The sequence below is a fragment of the Triplophysa dalaica genome, chromosome 11 (assembly GCF_015846415.1).
Source record: "Triplophysa dalaica isolate WHDGS20190420 chromosome 11, ASM1584641v1, whole genome shotgun sequence".
NCBI lineage: Eukaryota > Metazoa > Chordata > Actinopteri > Cypriniformes > Nemacheilidae > Triplophysa > Triplophysa dalaica.
Window position 1 is genome coordinate 2,752,937 of NC_079552.1, and position 22,558 is coordinate 2,775,494.

General features: G+C 39.9%; 1 protein-coding gene across 2 annotated transcripts in view; it reads left to right on the top strand.

Moving 5' to 3' along the window:
* Positions 1-1,582: 1,582 nt before the first annotated feature.
* The window catches only part of LOC130432232 (MAM domain-containing glycosylphosphatidylinositol anchor protein 1), a 140,328-nt gene continuing 119,352 nt past the window's right edge, over positions 1,583-22,558 (top strand). For both annotated transcript variants that reach the window (XM_056761525.1, XM_056761526.1), the window contains exons 1-2: positions 1,583-2,101; positions 3,337-3,426. In XM_056761525.1, the coding sequence (XP_056617503.1) occupies positions 3,360-3,426 (67 nt within the window). In that variant the 5' untranslated portion in view covers positions 1,583-2,101; positions 3,337-3,359. The remainder of the gene's footprint in view (positions 2,102-3,336; positions 3,427-22,558) is intronic.

Genomic DNA, 22,558 nt, shown 5'->3' on the forward strand with positions numbered 1-22,558 from the left:
CAGAATATTTCTTTGGATTACAGTGAGATCCAGTGAGTCCAAGTTCTGCTTTCATGTGCCATCCACTGGCCCCGGGCAATAGAGGACAGACCCCGTGGGCACAGCGGGCATGTCAGTCGCCAGTCGGGCTGTGCCACTCTTTCACATACATTTACAGTGACGAATAAAAATAAGGATGATGTTCACTTTACAATCCATGCCAAGCAGGGCTGGCCGTTTCCCAACAGGGGATTTAGACCGGATGACGTTTTCTTCCAAAGCGCACCTTGCATTAGAAATTACTTTATAATTTGAGCATTTTTCGACCTCAGAAAGTTTTACATCAGTGCTCATTTCTGTTTTGGACCTGGCCAAGAGATATTCCCAGGGGATTTGAAAGTATATCAGTTCTGTTCAGGTCACACACCATACTGTCCAAAGTCAAACAGAGCTTCTACTGTGTTTCTACTTCATCTATACCCCGTGAGATAAAATGTGAAATTTGTGGCGTAAATTCTTTTTCATAGCCTACTTATGTAACTTTGAGTGCATCTTTATGCTAATGTTTTCCTCAAGCAGATGACACATTGAAAATGCTTTCAATCTTTCAGTTCGGGGGAAATGGATGAAAATGTTGATGACTCATCTTGTCCGCAGGGGCGTATACACATTTTTGTCCAATAAAATGTCCTCAGAATGTCTCCTCCCTCGAGTATAACCGGCTTGAGCAAGAGCCAGCAGCATACATGTGCTTCATCCAGTAATGTCTAATCTATCTGTTTTTATTTAACATGACTGAATCAAGATGTTTCTGCAGCTCATTTGATAGAACATTGTGTTATCATGGGTTCGATCTCCATAGGGAACACGCATATACAGATCAAAGATGTAGGCCTGTAGATTGAATGTATTAAGTCACTGTGGATAAAGGCATCTGCCAAATGCATATAAAAGATAAACAGATTTAAAGTAAAATAAGTTTAAAATAAATAGCTCACCCAAAAAATGTAATTGTCTCATAATAAAACTAAAAAAAAATATTATTTGAAGGGTCTTCAAAATATACTTCACTGTGATAATTTTTTACTTTTCATATCAGGTTGAAATGTCACCTGGCCATGTTTTGTGAGATTTTCCACCAAACAAAGACAATCCACACAAGGGACTTGAATGCTGAGATGTCTTGAGGTAATATATGTATGTGACACTCGAAATGTATGTTATATGTATGCTTATCACGAAAAGGGTCAAAGTTGACGGCGGGCTCTCGCTTGAATTATAATTAGCTCAAACACGCCGCCTAGCGGCCATCAGATCAGTGCACCTTCGGTGACGACAGACATTGTGAGAAACTGATGGAAGGGGAGATAAGAAGAGAGGGAAAGGAGGAGAGAGAGAGGAATAGAGAGGAGGGGTGGCAGAGACATTGTGATTTTCTTTCTTATTTAATTGGTCCTCCGGGATTCGGGGCGAGCCCTCCGCGCGCAGCAGCGGAGCTTTAATTGGCTGGAGATCCACCAAAATACTATTGGAAAAAAGCGCAGAGTTTATACAGTTCAGACACCCGGTCCGTTCTCAAAAACCCACTCATTACCAAGTCAGAACAGGAGAGAGACTCTTCAGAAAGCTGTTCAGAGATCAGACGCGCATCCATCCGCCCCACGGCACGGACTATAAACTGTAGGCATCGGACCATCACCAGAAAGATCTCTGCGCGCAACTCTTCTCCGCCACTGGCAGCGCGCAAAGACGCGCAAGCTCTCCATCGACGAACGCGCAGCTGATAGAAAAGCATCATAGTAGAAGAGTTTAGATCAGTCGAGCAGAGAGATCGAATCGCATTCCGACATTCGCTTTCCACGAAGACGCCTTCGGACGCGTGGACGTGTGCTGGCTTTCTCGAGAGTTTCACGTCAGCTGAAGTTGCCTGTGAGAATGTGGTGGGATTTTGTGCTCGTTTTCTGGACGGAGATGCATCAGGAACACGCATAGGAACTACATGAGCATCTGGAACTCCAGCGCGCTACTGAAAGTCTTGTGTGAACGCTTTTTTCTAAAAGGGAATTAACTATTCAAGTATTTTCTCGCTCGTTTTGAGCAGGCTGAGCCCGCGCATAGGAAGGTAGGCTACACTTTAAATCTGTATTTCGTGAATGAGGTTTGCATCTTCAACGCAAAGACTGCGCAAAGTGTCCACACCCAAATGTCCAAAGCTTTGAAATGTTTTGTTGGAGTAACCTAAGTGATTTTAAGGTGAGGTTTTTAGAGTAGCTACAATTGTTCCTAATGATAAAAACTGCACATTGTAACTATATGCATTAGGCACAGACCCAGGAGAGAACTTTTTCTATCAAATGAGTTTAATGTTTCCTTTTAATCAAGCAAACTGTTTAGACATTTGAAGTAAACAATGATTAAGTGTTCAGAAATTTAAACTTGATTCGTATATCTTTCTAATGTTGGACAGTAAACATTTTGTGACGAATTTGCTATTTGCACGATGAAATGACAAGATCGACTCGTGTTGTATTTCCTGATGAAGTCTATTGATCAAAAACATGTTATTGATATCATGATATCGGTAAATGACCGGTGCAGAATTTGAACCGTTAACCAGCCCAGATCTAAAACCACTATGTCACCGAACAGCACATTATTTGAGATTGTGATTTATGCATATATGGAACTGCGAGAAAAGCACATCTCCAACTCACAGGGTCGCATCCAGACACGTCTCCTTAGCATAAAACTTGTTTCTTACAGTTACTTATTATTACATTTTAACTAGTGTAATGCCATGTTCTAGATTGCGCGTAAAAGTGTTCAATAATACGTGCGCAAAGTGCAGTATTTTTAGTAAGTAGATACTCTTTATTGGCTGTAGCATTAACACAAAAAAGGTATCAGTCGGTGCGTAAAAGTACGTTTCTCTCTCTGGTGAATGCATGCAACCACGATCAATCGGCTCTTTTGCATCGTGCTGTGCGTTTTTCTCGATCTGACCAACTTCAGCTAGAATTAATAAATCATGTATCTGATCGTCCCTAACCCTCCACCAATTTCAGAAATAACCCGCGATTGCTGCATCCAATCCCATCAAACCACAGCACTGCTTCTGTAATCTGCAGATAATCCAAGATTTGGAAAATGAATTGTGTGCCCTTTAACCCCCCATCCGCATGGATGCATTGGTAAAACGCAGGGATAAGAGCGTACCTGAATTTGCGAATAGTGTGTTGTTAGGCGACTTTAATCTCTGATAGAGATGATTATGAAGATGATGGGATGATGTAGGAGTTGTCATTTGCTTTGGTGTCGTGCGCAGGTGTGATTGTGCGTTTTTCTGGTTTCCCGCAGGTAATGAGGGATCGCACCTGAAGATGGAGCTTTTCTGGATTTTATTATTTTCGGTCCTACACCGGTACGCGCGAGCGCAAGGAGTTTACGGTAAGAACTTCACCGAAAGATCCGCGTGCGCTCTGAGACGCACCCTGTACTAGATCAATATGCACACAGACATAGCACTCCATAAAATCATATCTTTATCAAGTAAAATGAATGGTTATAATAAGATGCCTTGGAAATATTAAAGGTCCTAGATGCATTAAATGCATTCCTAATGCAAAGAGTCCTAATGCATGTAGAGTTACTAAAGCAAGGTTTCCAAATGCATTTTCTGCATTGCTAATTCATTTGGTTTTCATAATTAGACACATTTTCTCGATGTATTTCCCGTAATGTGCAGCAATTTATTTGGGAGGTGATACTCATTGCATCACCTCAGAGCTTGCCAAAAATAATTTCTTTGCATAATTAATCTTTTTTCTATCGGTGTACCCTTGCATGTACTGCACTTACTGTCAGATTGTGAAAGGATTTTAAAAGCTAAATTAAATGCATAGTGAGAGAGACGCACTTGTCTCAATTTGTAACACTGAGAGAACATCAAGAGCTTTCTAGAACATTATGCTGTTAAAAACAGGAAAAGCAAATTATGGCTGTTTAGTTTTTGTTTTGAGCGATGAAAGCTAGTTTTAGGGATGCAAAGCACAGTCTATGGTGTACATTTTTTAAAGTGATTTACACTTCTGGAATTATTTTTTAGTTTTTCATCATTTGTTTGACAGGAGAGCTGTAAGTGTGTGAGGTGACTGATGGGAGTGACTGCACAGGATTGAAAGAGCTTGGTCTTTCAAAAATAAAAATTCCGTCGTCATTTATTCATCCTCATGTCGTTTAAGACTTTGAGCACCAAAGAAGATATTTTGAGAGATGTCTAAGTGGTTTCATGCTTATACAATGGAGGTCAAAGGGAGCTAGTGTTGATAGCAAACTGGACCAAAAGGCTCATATGAGATCATTTCTATATAGAACTGGTTAGAAAATGGTTAGAACATGCCAAAATACTTCAAGACAGACGCTTGAAAATAATCTCGCAAGTTCTGCGCAGGATGTGAGTGCGTGAGTGAATGAGTGAGTGTGTGTGCCCTGCGATGGGTTGGCACTCCATCCAGGGTGTATCCTGCCTTGATGCCCGATGACTCCTGAGATAGGCGCAGGCTCCCCTTGACCCGAGGTAGTTCGGATAAGCAGTAGAAAATGGATGGATGTATGGTTCTGCGCAGGAATCATTCACAGCCGGGTGCATGCCGGCTAGAAATATGTTTTGAAACAGTCCAACTCTCTGGGATGTCATTGCAATGTGTACCGGCGTGCTTTTAAGTCAGGCAGACGCTGCAGTCTTAGGTCAGACTCTCGTTGTAAAGCTCAGTTAGTAATTCTGCCAAATTGTTTTCTTTCCAGCATCTCAACTCTCAACTTTATTTATAAAGCATTTTTAAAATATTCATTGTTACAATCTTGCTGTTACAATATGTTACATGAAACATATTGACTATTATAAATTATAAAAGTAAAACGAAAAAAGGGAACACGTCTGTTGTTGGGTGTGATACATTTGAGACAGTGTATATAATAATGTAAATTGCATGGATCTATATCCAATTTAACACCCTATGTCGTATGAAACTTGTATATGATTTATTCTTCTGTGAGACACATAAGAAGATATTTTGAGACATGTCACGGTGGTGTCCATACAATTGAAGTCAAAGGAGTCCATTGTTGTTTAGTTACCAACATTCTTCAAAATATCTTCCTTTGCGTTCTGCAGATGCAAAAAAAGCCATACAGATTTGGAATGACATGAAGATGATGATGATCCCTTTAAGACACGTACATGCATCCGTGGCCGGACGAAGCCTTTTTGGATTGCCTGCGTTTTTCACTTCATGCCCACAACCTCACCAGACTTTTAAAATGAATGTCATGTCACACGTCGCCCCTCCGATCACATCACACTTAGACAATGTTGACTGACCTTTTTAGTCCTTATTACATTTGCTGATGCAGGTGCGCTCAATTTAATTTTGTTGTGAGGGCCTCATAGCCAGGGGTAAAAAGCAGCGGTATGGTAAGAGAGAGAATGCCAGCTCAGTTAATTAAGGGCGTCAAAGCCCCAGAGTTACAGAGACTCCCTTTCAATTCCTCCCACTGCTTCCTTTCTTTGCTTTAGGGGCTGTTAACTCTCTCTGATCGAGACTTTAATCAGTTTGAGGATGTCTCACATTTGCTCTGCGAACAAATTTCACCCCAGAATCAAAAGCAAAAATCAAACAAGAGGTTATTTTGCATAAACAAAATAAAGCCTGTTTTCTAGATCATTTGTATTCTTGCGTTGTGACATTGTGTTCCTGATAATTAAAGAGTAACTATTACAATGTCCTTAAAATTACATATCATACAGTGTGTAATGTTGCTCAATGTAAGTCTGCCAAGTTGTAAAGTCAAAAGTGAATGAACAACAAAGTTATTGGCTTGGGATAAAAAGGAGTCGATTCTGAATCGTCGTTATAATTTCACTTCCGGGTCGTATTTGCCTCATTCGTGCCCGTCAACATTCCAATTGCGACACTGAGACGCTTGTACGCGATAGACCAATCACAGCAGACTAGACCATCTGACCAATCAGATCAGAGTAGGCTGACAGAAATGAGAGGATTAGAGATGAATCGGAACAAATAATTTTTTGAGTCAGTCAAGAAGTAAGGTAAGTAAAGTAAAAAAACGCCTATTGTTATTAGAAAATGAACAGGTTTTTACACCTTGAATGCACGTAAACTTGTTGTTGGACACCAATGTAGGGCCCTAAAAATCACAAACGCCCGGTTTCACAGACAAAAAATATTTACTGTTTAAGCACCGTCATTTTTGTTTCGGTACTACAGACATAATTCGTAGTTATTCCCATTACTGTAATGCAGTCATTTTGTTGTAATGCTAAACAAACTAGTAATAGTAGACGCATACAGGGCTACTTTTTAGTTGCCTATTTTAATGTTCATTATATTTATTACAGCAAAATTGAGTCTTTAAACTTCCTTCTGATTCTCTGTTTTCTCTTTCCACACATTTTCTCCTTTTGATATCGTCATGCTTACGTCTCTTACCCAAATGTGCTCGTATCGCTCCTGACTGTCTTCTCTTTGGATCACGTCTACGCTTCTCCACACGGTTGTATAATCTCGCTTCTGTCTCAACAGACGTCGTCTTTCTGCTTTGTCACTCTTTTCATCCGCTTCTTACTTTTTTCATCTCTCTCGTCCTCCGGCTCTGCTCATTCACTGTAGTATGATGTGTGTGTGTGTGTCACTTAAACGCTATTAACCCGTGGGTCAGTATGTTTACCCTGTGGCTCCCGTAGTTAAAGCGTTGGTGACCCATGCCTGGTCCGGGATCTCCCGGAATTTCCGGATGTCCTCCCGAAGCTGAATGTGGGTAGATTTTTGTCGGTTTAATCTTTAGTGTTATGTCATGACTTGGACACACAGACGTATGGGTTATAATGTCTTCGTGAAGTGCGTGTGCGTGTGGGTGACGTGTGTGTCCACAGGCGCCCGTGACAAAGAGCGAACAGTTGGCGTGCTTTGACTAATGCATGAGAGTTTCTGGGTAAGGGAAAGTCTATAATATACAAGCCATGCATAATACATAAAGCATAAAGTCTATACATGAAAGATATCTTTTGGAGCGTTTCATACTGTGCTTAACCCGGACAACTTTTAACATCGTTTCCTACTTGTAACATTGAAAGGAGTTTAAAGTAGCTTTAAACACCCGAGATCACGGAGCTCTGCTTCTTTTGCTCTCCGTGTCTGTTTCTATCTCGCTTTGAATACGCCAAGGCTGTGCAACCTAATGAAACGTGTTGAATGTTTTCTTATGAGAGCTCTATTTACACTCAGAGCTATCTCACATGGCATAATACGATATGAAAACGCCATGCTTAGAGATGTTAGTGACCGAGACCTCTCTCTATTTTCTCATAAATATCAGTTTATCTGTTCAATAATCCAACAAAACTCATCTCTCTTGCACACGTTTATGGTTGTATGTTGTAGGATTTTTTTTTTACAGATTTTATTCTGTGTTAAGCTGGCAAAGAAGTGATTTGAAATTTATGTGGAGAGATGGTCACAGGTACGATCGATCGATGAAAGATTGCGTATTAAGGTTCTCAATGCGTTGTTTTGATGAATTACACACTGAAACACCGCCTCATATAGCTGACATGAATAGTTCTCACAAAAATGAACAGAACTTGTAATTTAAAGACATTATGCTTGTTGGTTGTATTTCATATGTTGTTCGGTATTTCACTGTCACGACTCTTTCTTCTGTGAAACTCAAAAGAAGATATTTTGAGAAATGCCCATACAATGAAAGTCAATGTGGTCCAGTGTTGTTTGCGTTCTTTGAAATATATTATTTTGTGCTCTGCATACGAAAAAATGTCATACAGGTTTGGAACGACATGAGAATTTACATTTTTTGGTGAACCTATTCTTTTAAATGCTTTTTGTTTGCACAATGCTGTAGTTAAAGCATCTGCCAGCAGGGGTTGACTGCTTACACTAACCAACCAGCCTTCTCGGCTAGGCCACAAGTCCAAAGGAAAAACAAAAACTGACACCCCCGTATCTGTCCATCTCTGTGGGAGTGATACGGTCAACACTCTTGTTGTAGCTCCAACCATCTGACAGCCAGCACAGGGCCGATGGATGCTCGGTGAGATCATGATGAGGTAATGACAACCCACCGAACCAACATATGTACACAAGCTTTGCCTGACGGAGGCTAAAACTTTCTGGAATTGTGTTTTTAGGATTCCTGTCTACATGTCCTTCTTTCCTCCTCTTCATCGTTCACAGGAGCATCGTTCATCTATAATCCATTTGTTCTTTCTGGCATCTGTCAATGCTTCCTCTCCAAACGTCTCTTGCCTTCGGCTGGCTTGTTCCACATGCCGATCAGAGATTTTTTAACTTCTTTCCACATCTCATTCGTCTGTCTCTCTCTTCTTCTCTGTGCTGAACAAACACAGCCTCCTCCGAACAGTTTTGCATTATTAATGCTGTAGCATCAGTACAGCAGAACTGGGCCGTATTCAGGGGTTGGAGATCATTGGAATGTTTGTTTTCTGTTTGTGCCAAGTCTATTATGGCACGTGCGTGTTTAACAGAATGTATGAGCTTGACGCTAAGTTTTGCATGGTGTGGCGATACATCAGAGGTAAAGTTGTCGCATTGTAAGTAGTGAAGCTGTCTGAACTGGACCTGTTGGGGAGTTTTGTGTTTGAAATGCCATGAGAGTTTACTGAGAACTGAGTGCTTGTGTTGTGTCAGGCAGTGCATTCTGACATTTTGTCTCTCTCTCTCTCTCTCTCTCTCTCTCGTGCATGCTGGGAGCATGTTTGTGAGCGCGTTTGTGAGAGCGTGGCTGAGTGATCGTGTTTTTGCACGGAAATTGCAAGGCGCACCAACTCTGTCAGTCCGCAATGGGGGCAGGTGTGTACCTGACCCTGAGGTGACAGTAGAGGAAATGCTTCTCGTCATCGTAGAAAAAGTTGGCTTTGACAACATCGTTTCGGCCTCACGTATCAACAAAGCCGTGGTTGTATTTTTAAACTCCGACACTCTGGTTACTGAGTTGACTGTGAGCGGAATATGGGTGAAAGAAACGTTCTTTCCGGTAACTCCGCTATCTGGTCCGTCAACTAAAGTTACCTTCTCTAATGTACCACCTTTTGTTTGCAATGAAGCCACCCTCAAAAAGCTTCAGAGGTTCGGAAAGATCGCAAGCCCTGTAAAAACGATTCCCCTCGGTTGTAAAAATGCCGAGCTAAAACATGTTCTTTCTTTTAGACGGCAGGAGATACCTGGATGCAGTACTGCTGCTATTGAGGAAGATGTGAATAAAAGTGACGAGGCTGATGAATATGATGTTGATGATGTGTCTGCGGACAGCAGTGTAGAAAAAAATGGTGGTTCACAGGAAATTATTGTTGATGAAAGGGTGGATTGTCACAGTGCACAGACGATGGATTAAGAGATGATGATGAGCAATGGTCTGATGGTGGAAAAATGGATAACAATGAGTTACACACCCTTGAGCAAATTAACTCTTTTCTTGATAAAACAAAAGGAAAAGCTGGTGTTGAGATAAGTGCTCATTTTCCTGATATTGAAAAATGTGTATCTTCTCTAATGGTGGCTAGGAAAAGAAGCAACAACACTGAACTGTCACAACAAAAGCGCTTTCGTCTCAAAAAGCACTTGATTATTATGAGGTCAGGCAGAAAGATGGTTAATGCAAGGGGAAAAATGAAGTAATTATGATGTTTAAGTGGCCTTATTTTCTTCTTTACTGTTTCCTTTTTTCTCTCTCTCTCCTTTATGGAAGTCTTGAGTGTGGGCTCCCTAAACATAAATGGTTTGAGGGATGGAAAAAAAAGGAAGGTATTGTCAGACTTTATAAAGATAAAGAATCTGAGTGTTGTTTTTTGCAAGAGACCCACAGCAGTTTTAGTAATGAAATTGATTGGGGCTTGTGGTGGGAAGGGAAGCGAGTACTTAGTCATGGGACTAACTTTAGTGCTGGTGTGGCTGTACTTTTCTCCCCTGCTCTTAAAGTAAAAGTTTGAATGAAAACTGAAATAGAACCAGGTAGACTGGTAGCTGTTAGTCTTTTTTGTTTGTAAATATCTATGCTCCTAATATTGGAGCAAACCTATTACAGCTTTTTGCAAAGCTTGAGCAATTTTTAAAGCAGCAGAACAATGGGGATTCTGTTGTAGTTGGAGGTGATTGGAACTGCACTTTAGATTTCACCTGTGATAGGAATGGTGAAGAACCTCACATGCCGTCATCTTCTCGTCTGGCCAGTGTTATAAAAAATCTAAAGTTTTCGGATGTGTGGAGAGAACACAACCCGTCAACACTTGCAGTACACTTGGGTGAAATTTAGTAATGGAAGGGTTTCTGGAGCACGGTTGGACAGATTTTATGCATCACACAATATGAACAATAGGGTGGTGCACAGAGCTATAATCCCTACATCTTTTTCTGACCACAAATTCATCACAGTGGAGTGTACTTTAGTGAAAAGGACTTTTATTTTAGTTACTACTGGCATTTCAATAACAAATTATTGGAAGATAAAATTTTCTGTGAGAGCTTCAAGTCTTTCTGGGAAACTTGGAAGAAAAGTGTCTGTATGAAAGTGTTACCCAATTGGCACGGGTTCTCTTCCCGTAAGTTGTCAACGGGCTGTTTTAACTCTGTTACCCAAAAAAGGGGATTTAACCCTTTTAAAGAATTGGAGGCCTGCGGCAATTTTTGTTCCGAGTACAAAATTCTGTCTAAATCTTTGTCAAATAGGCTAAATCATGTATTACATACAATTATTCACAAGGATCAATCTTACTGAGTAAAAGGAAGGTTTTTGTAGACAATTTACATTTAGTTCGAGATGTTTATGACTTTGCTTCTGAAAATAATGTTAATCTTGGTTTTTTGTCTCTAGACCAGGAAAAGGCTTTTGATCGTGTTGACCATTCTTTTCTTTTTGAAACCTTAAAGGCTTTTGGAGACAACTTTATTTTTATGATTAAGCTTCTTTACAATGAGGCCACGTGTATGATAAAAATTGCTGGGGGTCTCAGTGTTCCTGTTAATGTTCACACAGGCATTAAGCAAGGTTGTCCTCTTTCAGGCCAACTCTACAGAACTCTTCTCTTGAACGTTAATAAGTTGAGCCTGTCCGGTTTAACATCCTTTTACAGGTCAGTGCCAAGAACATGGTCACTTTTTAAATTCTCAAGAGATGACAATGGTGTACAGAGTGTTTGGCTGAGGGAAGAACCATTGTTTTTTAACACCTCATTGGACTTGGATATTTTTAAATCAGATTCCCTCAGAGAAGCCTTGTGGTCTGGAAGGATCACCAAAGTTGGACATTTAATGTCAGAGGGAAGATGGATATTTGCTGAGGCTTTAGCCTTAAAACTGGGCATGAAGTCAGTTCGAGTGACAAAGAGACTGATAACTCAAATAAGGGATTTCTTACCAGGGGAGTATAGACTATCTTTAGAGGCATCGGAGGTGGATACTTCTGCTTTTCCAGAACTTACTCTTTAAGCGGACACGGGAGAATGGCAGGAAATGGAGGGTGAACTGCTCTCTTTCACAACACCTCAGCTAGGCTTTTTTGGTGATACGGGACGGAAGGCTCTCTATGTTCTATGTATTAAAGTGACTTATCTTCAAATGCTTGAAAACCTGAGGGAGTCCAAGTGGCAGGACATCTTTGGCTCAGGTGCGTCCCCTAAAGGTTGCTGGAGGACCCTGTACAAACCTCCATTGAGGAAAGGTCTGGAGACCTTCAGTGGAGGATAGTGCACGGTATAATAGCTACAAACAGACACAGAGCACACCTTGATCCACAGGTAGGGGAGGGGTGCCCTTTTTGTGGGTCGCAAGAAACAGTGTTTCACCTTTTTCGTAATTGTGTAAGACTGCAGTTTTTTTTGCTACAAATGGAAGGATACTGTCAAACGCTGGGGGAGGTTTTTACGCCAATCTTTTTTCATTTACGGACCTAAGTACAGAAGGACTAGGATGCTAGCTCATGTTTTACTTAACTTTATATTTGGGCATGCAAAATTAGCAATTTGGTTGTCGCGTAAAAGCAAACTACTGGGCTCAGGATCAACAGATGTTGTTTTGTTTTTTGGGGGACTGATAAAATCCCGCATTAACATAGAGTTTGCTTTTTACAAGTCCATTGACTACTTGGGTAGGTTTAGATTCAAATGGTGTATAAACCAATGTATTTGTGAAATTGATTACGAAGGTGGTTTGCATCTTTTTGTCTGAGAGTTCAATGTTTTTAAAACTAGTTGTAGTGTCAAACTATTTAAGGCTTCTTACTTTCTTTTATTTATTTTTAATATTTAAATAAATGCTTATGTAAATGTACCTGTAAATAAAAGAGATGTTAAAAAGTAAAAAAAGTCTCTCTCTCTCTCTCTCACTCTTTCTCTCTTTCTCTCTTTCTTTTACTAGCTCACTAACTCACTCACTCACACACTCTCGCTCATTTTCTCTCCCTGTGTGTAAAGAATTGTGGAAATACATGCATCTCTCTCTTTCTTTCTCTCTCTCTCTCTCTCTCTCTCTCTCTCTCTCTCTCTCTCTCTCTCTCTCTCTCTCTCTCTCTCTCTCTCTCTCTTTCACTCACTCACTCACTCACTCACTTAAACACTCACTCACTCTCTTTCTCTCTCTGTGTGTAATGAAGTGTGGAAATACTTGCATCTCTCTCTCTCTCTCTCTCTCTCTCTCTCACTCTGTCTTTTTCTCTTTTTCACTCACTCACTCACTCACTCACTCACTCTCTTTCTCTCCCTGTGTGTGAAGAAGTGTGGAAATACATGCATCTCTCTCTCTCTCTCTCTCTCTCTCTCTCTCTCTCAGACGCTCTGGAACACTCACTTACTCACTCACTCGCTAAAATAAATAATAATAAAATAAAATGAAATAAAACGTGATGCATGTAGTGCAAGTGGTTTATAATATATGTAAATATACACAAACTGAAATAGAGTATAGTTTAAACAAAGATTTACAAAAGCAAAATATACATTTAAGTAGCAGAATAAAGGAATATAATAATATAATATTATGTACATGATTTGGAAACATCAGGTCAGGGCAGATTCATTGATTTCTCTTTTGTTGTGAGAGGCAGACACATATTGTGCAGCTTACACACAGAAGTCCTTGTGTTCTCTTAACAGACGCGGCAACCGCCCACCCACCCACTCTCTCTCTCTATCTTTCTCTCTCTCTCTCTCTCTCTCTCTCTCTCTCTCTCTCTCTCTCTCTCTCTCTCTCTCTCTCTCTCTTTCCCTCTCTCTCTCTCTCTCTCTCTATTCGTTCACTTTTTTGTGCTCCTTTTCGCTCTCTTTTAGTCACTTACCCTCTTTCACACTTGGTTTAGTTGCATGATCTGAACCTGTGTTTGACTCCGCCCCCTCTCCTCTACCCCGCTGGTCTCTTCGCATCTCACCTTTGTACTCAAGTTATATTTGTGTCATAACTGTCAGTATCACTGCGAATAAAGCCACAGGTGTTCATCACTGTCAACTTGTTAATGACTCAAGGTTCACAGTGTTAGTAAAGTATTGTTCTTTTGAATTTACCACCAGAACTTTACATGCGCAAAACGGCACCTGTGTCGGCTGCGGATGCAACAGATGCGAACAATGCGAGCTGCATTCCAAATGCGGTTTATCAGAGACGTGAAGCCACGAGAAATGCTTTACTACAGTGAATCTGTCTGGGAGCATTTAACGGTGCAGTTTGTCTACTGAGATCTGTGTATGCGTGTGTGTGATTTTTCACTCATCACTGACTCTGTTGGACAGCCATTTCTCCTCCAACACACACATCTGATTAACAAACATCTGACAACAAGTGTTTGAGCAATGATGAGAGAGATCACATATACACACACTCGCGCGCGGCGCTGTCACAGCAGCAGGATTATTCGGTCTCATTGTGTGACTCATATCTACAGGATCGAAGGTGAATAAAGCAGTCTATGTCTATTTTTGGCAGAATATCTGAGACACAGTCATTCTGGATGTAGTTATCAGGGCATCGCTGTGACTGCTGTTGTGAAGTTCTGCTGAGTTCTGAAACAGCATGACGTGTGTGTGGAGTCAAGCTCAAGGTTGGCAAATGAGAAGAAGTACATTTTTCATGACACCTATCTAGTGTCCTTTTATTACGCATCTCCTTTCTTGCAGCATAAAATACTAAAATGATTCTGTCCACCTTTAGCCCCCAATAGTGACGGTCCTGCAAACGTGCCCATTCTTTCTGTGTGTGTCCTTGGAGAAGTGTGCAGGTGTCCATAATCGTTCCTGCGTCTTTGTCTCCTCCTCTCAGTTTGAGCTTCTTCTTTTCTCGTGTCTCCTGCAGGAGCTTGTCAATACAGGCTCCTCATTGATTATCTATTGTTTGCTGTGATTTGTCCTCGATGAACGAGGGGGATTCATGCCCGCTGCTCGCCAGGCTTGCGCATGTGATCCTGCACCTGCTTTGGGCTCAAGAGACGCAGACCGTCTCCTCCGAGAGCGTAAATCTCTGATCGGTAACTTTGAGAACCGCACGATAGGAGACTTCTGGCTTAACACGTGAGCTTGAGGGAGAAAATGAGGAGGCCTGCATGGTTCATTTTGACCGGGAATAGAATACACATTGTGCACAGCTAGGCACGCTTCACATCATTGCACCTGCTGTCTGCTGTTTGTGCACTCGCTCTTAAAGGCACAGGTCACTTAAAAAGCTACATGACATGACGCAGACTTTTGAAACATTTGCCAGGTTGGTGGGATAAAGTGTCTGAGAGGGATTTGGTATTTTTAAGGCACTTAGAAGCATCCAAAGTACAGTATATACCGTGTTTTTCAGTATCAGGATATGATGTTTGACTTCGCTGATGTGTGTTTGGGATAATACTTGCATCCCAATGTAAAGGCTTCGGACTTCAAAGGTCGTCATCGAGGTTTTTTATTTAATGTTTAATTCCAGATAAGCAATTGTGATATTTTAAGGTAAAAGGGAAACTACAGGGGTTATGTCTTTTGAGGAACATTTTATAATGTCTTTAACTGAAATAAGACAGCCTTGATGACGTATGCAACCTTCGAAGTGTGCGGCCTTCACATTGGAACGCACCCTAACGTAGGGATTTATCGTTTTCACATAATGGAGTAAATCTCTCAAAGCTGTCAACAAAAATGCTCCTTTGTAACAATGCTGGCTGATAGTATTGTACTTGTGTGAGTTTTATTGTCACTTTTATTGTAGTAGATGAAGGAAAAGCTGAAATAGAAGTAGGTGGTTGGTTAAGTGCATTGCATTGTGGGATAGAGTACAGTATTTTGGCAAATGTACTGTTGGTCATGTGACCTCATATTTTTTAAAGACTGAACAAAAAATGCTTAAGCTGTATGCTCACTGAATACTGGAAAAATAAAGTATAGTAGTATGATTATTTGTTTGTGAATAAATGCCAGACAAGGCTTAAGGCTAGTCCCAGACTAAAATGAACGTGTGACCTGTCTTAACTGAATATAACTTGCCGAGAAATATCTTAAAATAAATCAGTGCCATTGTTTTGTCTCGAGATGCACACTTGAAGTGTATTCTTCTAATGCATTTTTATGAAAACGACACAAATATCTTAATTCAATTTAGGCATATTCCGGGTTTAAGCTAAAACGTGTCTGTGAAACCGGGCCATAATCTCACTGTCACATCTCTCAAATTCTCTCATTGTTAGGAAGTGAAGGAAGGGAACAGAGTTATATCTAGAGTGGTTTGACTTTTATCAGGTCAGTAAAATTGCTTTGCCAACAAAGGATGCCTTTCAGGATAAAGTGAGAAAGTATAGAAAGATTTTTTGAGTGGTTTCAGCTGCGTTCAGCTGAAAAAAACTTTATGATGTATTTCAACACATGTGAATTGATTCTGGAACTGACACCCGGTGGATTGACCACTTCTGTTAGTCGGCCTATTATACAGAGATATCCACCGAAATAATCCAAATCAAACACACTGTCACAATGTGCCAACAGAAATTCATGAAAATAATGTGTGAATGTGAGAATATATGAGTCTTTCTACGCACACGCATGCACACACATACACACAGAGAGAGCTCTTAACGTCACGTCTCATAACACTGAGACACCCCATTGCATTTAAGGCTAATCTTCAGTTTAAGTGAGGCTTTAAAGCGCATTCTGACTGCAGGGCATCGGTACGCAGGTCTGCATGCCGCAGGAGCTCTCAAATCCCTTCTTTATTGAGAATTAACTGAACGCTCCTGAAACTTTGTAAGAAGCGGACAGGATTTCCTCCTTAACGCTTTTTCTCTCTTGTAAATGTACAGGAGACTTTGTCAAATATATGGATTAGCAGTCACAGCTGTAAAAATAAACTGCAGGCACCTGTCTGCCCTTAATGTGTGAATTTGAATGTGTAAAAGGTGTGTAGAATAACAGCTTCGATGTATTATATGTATCCTGGATGAAGAATAGATGTCAGATGATATAATGTGCAGTGTTCTCACTTTTTTAATTGCTTTATGTGCTTTTTTCACAAAGAGAATACTACATTAATAATGTTCTTTCTAGATGTTATAAAATAGATTTGGTTCAGTGTAATGTAGGGTGTTATTGGAGAATGAGGGAATTAAAAACTAAAGTTGTTGATTGCAAACTTGCAGCCCGGGCTGTTTTTAACTTCACACGTGAAAAGGATCTTTATAGTTTAAATACTGCCTATTTAATTATTAAAGTCTTGTTCACACTTAAAGATAACTATAATGTTAACTATTAGCTTCTGCATTCCAGGACCAGTTTATTCGCATCTAGTGGTGAGGTTGCGAATTGCAACCAATGGCTCACTTCATCGGTCCCTTTCAAAGCACTACGGTGGCTGACACAGGGCTAAGACATGGTCATGTTTTTGCTTCTTTGATGACAGAGATTACCTTTATAGGTATTTTGTACGTTTAGGGGCACTTTAGAAACAACATAATGAATTCCATGCAAGGGGACCTGCGGTGTACAGTATGTAGTTAAAAATAGTTCATTCTGAGGTAATAAAAACATTACGCTTCATTTTGTTAAGTTTTTTTTACACCTAGTTATTTGTGTTATATTGCATTTCTGTTTATAGATCCTCGTAAAAATTACATCCAGCTCTTTATTTTTGTTCAGATCTCTACACTGCAGTTTTTGTGCGAGCCCTTTAAATTCAAATGGATTTTGTTTTACTGTTCCACAGCCGGAGAAAATATAAAATTGAACCCAACAATATTGTATTTTCTAAAACTTTATAGTTATCGTCCTTTGTTTGAACAGGCCTTTAGGGTTAGAGAGTTGGAGGGATCGAATTTTTTTTTTTTTTTAAGAAAAGGATACAGAAAGTTTAGTAAAGGATAAGTGGACCTCAGGGAAAAAAATAAATCATTAAAAATGTATGATGTGACCCCTTTATATGTGGCTCATTTTTTATGGATGATGGTTTGAGAGACAGAGAGAGAACATAAGCACATTATTGGAGAAATGGAGACTGACGCACAAAGAAAGAGACAAATGAAGTGCAAAAAGGAGAGAGCACAAATGAAAAGATGATCGAAAGACATTCACTGTTTCTTAGTATCTCAGAAAGCTGAGAGAGAGAGACAGATACAGTCATTGAGAGATTAACGTCCCTTACTTAAAATTAACGATTGTACCTAAAATAAACTGATGGTGTTGTGCGTGTTATATAGAAGCTGTGTGATTTTCACGTGCATTTACTCATCTCTCCCCGATGTGCGTACGAGCTTGTACGTGAGTGTAATGTAATTTAAAAGCTCTGAGTGAAGCTAGCTAAATGTAATGTTAGATTAGACACGTGTAATGATATTGCAGCTCACACTTTCTCAGAATGCCGAATGAAACTCCCTCTAATGAATAGCTAGATGATCTCCGTGCATTAACTCTTATGAGCTGCTAAAAGCTGTTATTGCTTTCATCAGACTCTCTGTAGCCGTAAAACACTGAGATGAAAGAGGTTATTGAATTAACTTACGAAAGCTTTTGCTCTTTGGTATGACCATATCTCAGGTTATTTCATTTGACCCTATGCTCTTCGTGCCGGGAGGTTAGACCTACTTCATATACTCAGATACACAACCACACTCGTTCGTAGCTACGTGAGCTCAATTTCACGCATTGATGCATACCGAAAGGTTTTGAACTGCAAATAGAGCAATGCAAGTGTGCTTTGCTATCTGTGCATGAGCTTTCTATGATGGTCAGTTTTCTCACACGGGCAACAGTTTGGAATTGATTTTTAACCGAGCAATTTTTTTTAACTGATGTAGTTGTAGTTGATAGCATAAAGTGCTTATAATGTACGTTTTTTTTGCGTAATGAAGTGCCACTTTAAATGTCAACTAATCGAACACTTTGGATGGATATTATAGGTTTATACTGTGCCGGTATTATCTGAAAGCGATCAAATTCATCCAATCAAGATTTTAACCCAACTAAACCACAAATCAAAGTTCCCATTGGACTTTATTTATTGATAGCCACCCTTCAGGAATCTCTTCTTTTCAGCTCGCAGCGGTTGCGGTATGTTGTCACCAGAGGATAATTGTGTTGTTCTGATGTTGCTCTTCAAAGGTCTAGAGATTAATAGAATATTGTTTCAGATGTTTCTCCTACAACCGTTGACGTATGTAAAGAATAAAGAAGGATAAAATGAATGTGAATGGCATAGCTCAGATCATTTGGTTTTGTAAGAATATGATGAGTTTATGTTGACATCTCTGACTTTTGATTGCATGCCTTGTTGTCTTTATCAATCTGAGCATAGTTTGAAAAAATATTTTTTATGGATAAAATATGATAACATCTGATTCGTGCATGAAACTACCCGTGAAAGCAACACCAACACAATGACGTGTGTGACTGACAGGTTTTTTATAGTTGATTATTTTTCGATGATATGTTCTTCTGAAGTCTCTCTCTCTCTCTCTCTCTCTCTCTCGCTCTGGCTTGTACTGTATATTATCACCCCCAGCTTAATGCATATTTATGGCCTGCTTTCACTCGTCTCGGGTCTCTCTGAATTATAACCCTGTTTATTTGTGAATTAAGTTCTTTACTGTGTGTATTCATCAGTTTCTGTGGGACTCGAGTCACACCTCAGTTTGAGTAATTGCGCTGTCCTGTTTCTGCTAACACGTGTGTGTGTGTGTGCAGCTCGGAGTTAATTGGCAAGTTGTTCTCTGGACGTCGATGTTTTCTCACGCATTAATGAGCAGACATTTGATGGCTGTACCGGTTCAGGTGTTAACATGCATTAGATCAGGTTCTCAACTGGATTTGCTTAAGTCCAAGATTTTACGTTGCACGTCAAATTGCTCACCATACAAGTGTAAATTGTAATCCCTTGACATGAGAAATTGAGAAATGTAAATGTTATTGTGTATTTTATCCAGAACAATAAAGGTCCCCATTTACTTGTATGTATTTATTGGGTAGACTTGCCCTGTCCAATATGGCGGCACTATAAGACTTATTTTCACAGCTTAGTTTTTTTCACTGAAGAGGGTTTTTTTTTTATTTGGAGAAGGTTATATTATGCTTAGTACTGTCAACACTACTGTTTCAAAAGATGAACGTGAATTTGTTTGACATTCACATAAATTGTCACTACCACCTGTATAGCAAAACACATCCTACAGCTAAACATAAATTAACACACCATTCATTTTCATTTTTTACCAACATTGCTTACTTAAAAATGAAATGTAACACCCTTCTGATATTATCCACGGTTCCTTAAAGGTATAGTTCACCCAAAAATGAAAATATGGTCATCATTTACTCCCACAGATTGTTCCTAACAAACTGTTCTGCTAAATACAATGGAAGATGTTTGGAAGAGTGTCAGTAACCAAGCAGATCTTGCCCGCCCATTGACTCCCATGGTATTTATTTTCCCTACTATGGCAGTAAATCTGGTGCGAGATCTGCTCGGCTACTGTAATTCTTCCAAATATCTTCCTTCGTCTCTAGCACAACAAATACATTTGTACAGGTTTGGAGCAATCTGAGGGTGAGTAAATGATGACAGAATTAAATTTTTGGGTGAACTAACCCTTTAAACACATCTGTTCGACACCCTGTGAGGGACATCTAAAAGCCAAGCGCTGACACTTTTGACACTTTTCAAATAAATCTGGTTTGCAGCTGATCCATAGCGTTCCTTCCGTATGTGTGTGTGTTCTGTTTTGACATGGCAATATCCTTTCTGACACTTTCCTAAATAAAGCGTAATAGATATCAGGAAAAGCTGGCTTTCTCCTCATTCTACAGCCACAAACCATTTAGGAATCTGTCAGCGGTAGCATGCTTTAGCACGCCACGTCTGCAGAGGACACGCGAGCCGAGCCCGAACTCACATTAGCACAAAGTGCCTCTGGGTTTTTTCTACAGCTTCAGTAACATGTTCCAGCGAGAGAGAGCGATCAACATCTATAGAATACTAATATAGTTTTCATATCCGCGCTGAAAAGTAACGTGTGGTTTACAAGACAAGATCTGTTGTTGAAACAGACGGGTCAGTCATGTTGTCTGCTGCATTCTGAACTTTATAACTTTTCGAGAAGAAATATGCTGTTGTTGTGATTGAAAGATGTGTATAGCAGACAATGGCAAAGATGAACATGATGGATCGCAGCGTTTTGAGAGTTAGCTTATATGAGGGTGTCAACTTGAAATTCACGGTTTCTAGTTTTATTTATACAGGAATGTCTAAGATAGAAGATAGAATATCAAATTGCATTTTTTATTTCTAATATATTAGGGCTTGTATAGTGGGAATATGTGGTGAATGTTGAATTTCTGCCACACAAACTCTATGATTGAGCGGTGTATAGACACACATTTCTGGAGATCTTTGCTGATTCATTGGTTAAAGTCAGTGCTTATCGATCACATTATACACACATGCCCTGACTGAAGTTAAATTATTCAGAGCTGTTAAATAGGCATTCTTAATTATTCACAAGCTGCTCTGATGTAATTAATATTGTAGAGTTGTGTGACAGCACGGGTTGCATTTCTCTTTTTTCATTCCTTCCTTCTGTCTGTCTGTCCGTCTGTCTCTCTGTTTAACTTTCCTTCTTTTTTAATTTCTTCTTGTCTGTCTGTTTGTCTAACTTTCTGCCTTTCTGCTTGTCTGTCTGTCCATCTGTCTGTCCATTTGACCTATCGCTAAGCCCCGCCCCCATTAGATACTGTTGCTAACTTGTACAAACACAGAGTTCGCCAATGTCTTGCTGTCAGTTTGAAAGCCTTGTCCCCCCTGTTGAAAAATTGATTCTGGTTTTCTGGTTTGTGCTGGTTTAAGATGGTCATGTGTTCTCTTTACACATTTAGTTTAAGGGAGTCCCTGCTCCATGCATCTCTCATCTGTAGGGTCCTTGCCCCTAAAAAACGTTGAAGACCCCTGCATTAATCTAAAAGCACTTCTAATACACTTTGTAGGCGTGTATGTGTGTTTATAGTGGTGTAATGTCTCTGCTGGTTGTCGTGGTGCAGTGCATCTGATTTTTTTTGGAGAAATGATAATAAGCAGCACAAACATGCAGCATGGAGGCCGCCGTTAATGTTTGGGGAATACTCGTATGCCCACAGACTGGCATGCGAATGATGTCATCGTTTTTGGAAAACACAGCCTTCAGAGTTTAGACGGAAACAATAATTGAGTCGTTTTCAAAAACGTGCACTTTGAGACCTCTATTCAAAAGCTTGCATTTCAGTCCCTGAAAACGCCGTTTTTGTGTAAATGAACAGCCAGAACACATAAAACGGTTTCAAACAGGTGTAAACAGTCTCTAACATTTCTTCTTTGTCTATCTGTTCGTCTTACTTTTCTTTTGTTTGTCTGTTTGTTTGTCTGTTGAACTTTCCTTTATCTTCACTTTCTGCTTGTTTATCTGTCTTTTTTTTCTAACTTTCTGTCTTTCTGCTTGTCTGTCTGTCTCTGTTTAACGTTTCTTCAGTCCGTCTTTTCTGCTTGTCTGTCCGTTGAACTTTTTTTCTATTAGTCTTTTTGCTCGTCTGTCTATCTGTCTGTCTAACCTTCCTTCTTTCTGTCTTTTTTCTGTTTGTTTGGTTGTACGTGTAATTGTTTATGTCTTCTATCTTTAACAGCTAAGGGTGTTGTTTAGAGGTGTGTGCTATGATATTGATGTACTTCTTTGACTCTGAAGTGTTATTGAAGTGTGTTTGGTGGTCTTGTGGCAGACTCTTTTCTCTTTTCAGAATGCACGGCTTCTTTGAATGCTAGTTAATGGTCAAACATGCCTTTTCCAACATAATGTTGTAATAACAACGTCTAGATTACGGATGACAGCCGGGCAAACCCTTGAGTAGCTTTGCTGATGTATCCAGGGGTTTTTGGTGAGTTTCCGACTCATTTCTTGAACAGTCGTCTTATCTAGTTTTATTTTGATATCTAATATTTTCATGATTTATGAATAAACTACATTTGGGTTCACAATAGATCTAGCTAACCTCTACACGCCCGAGCCT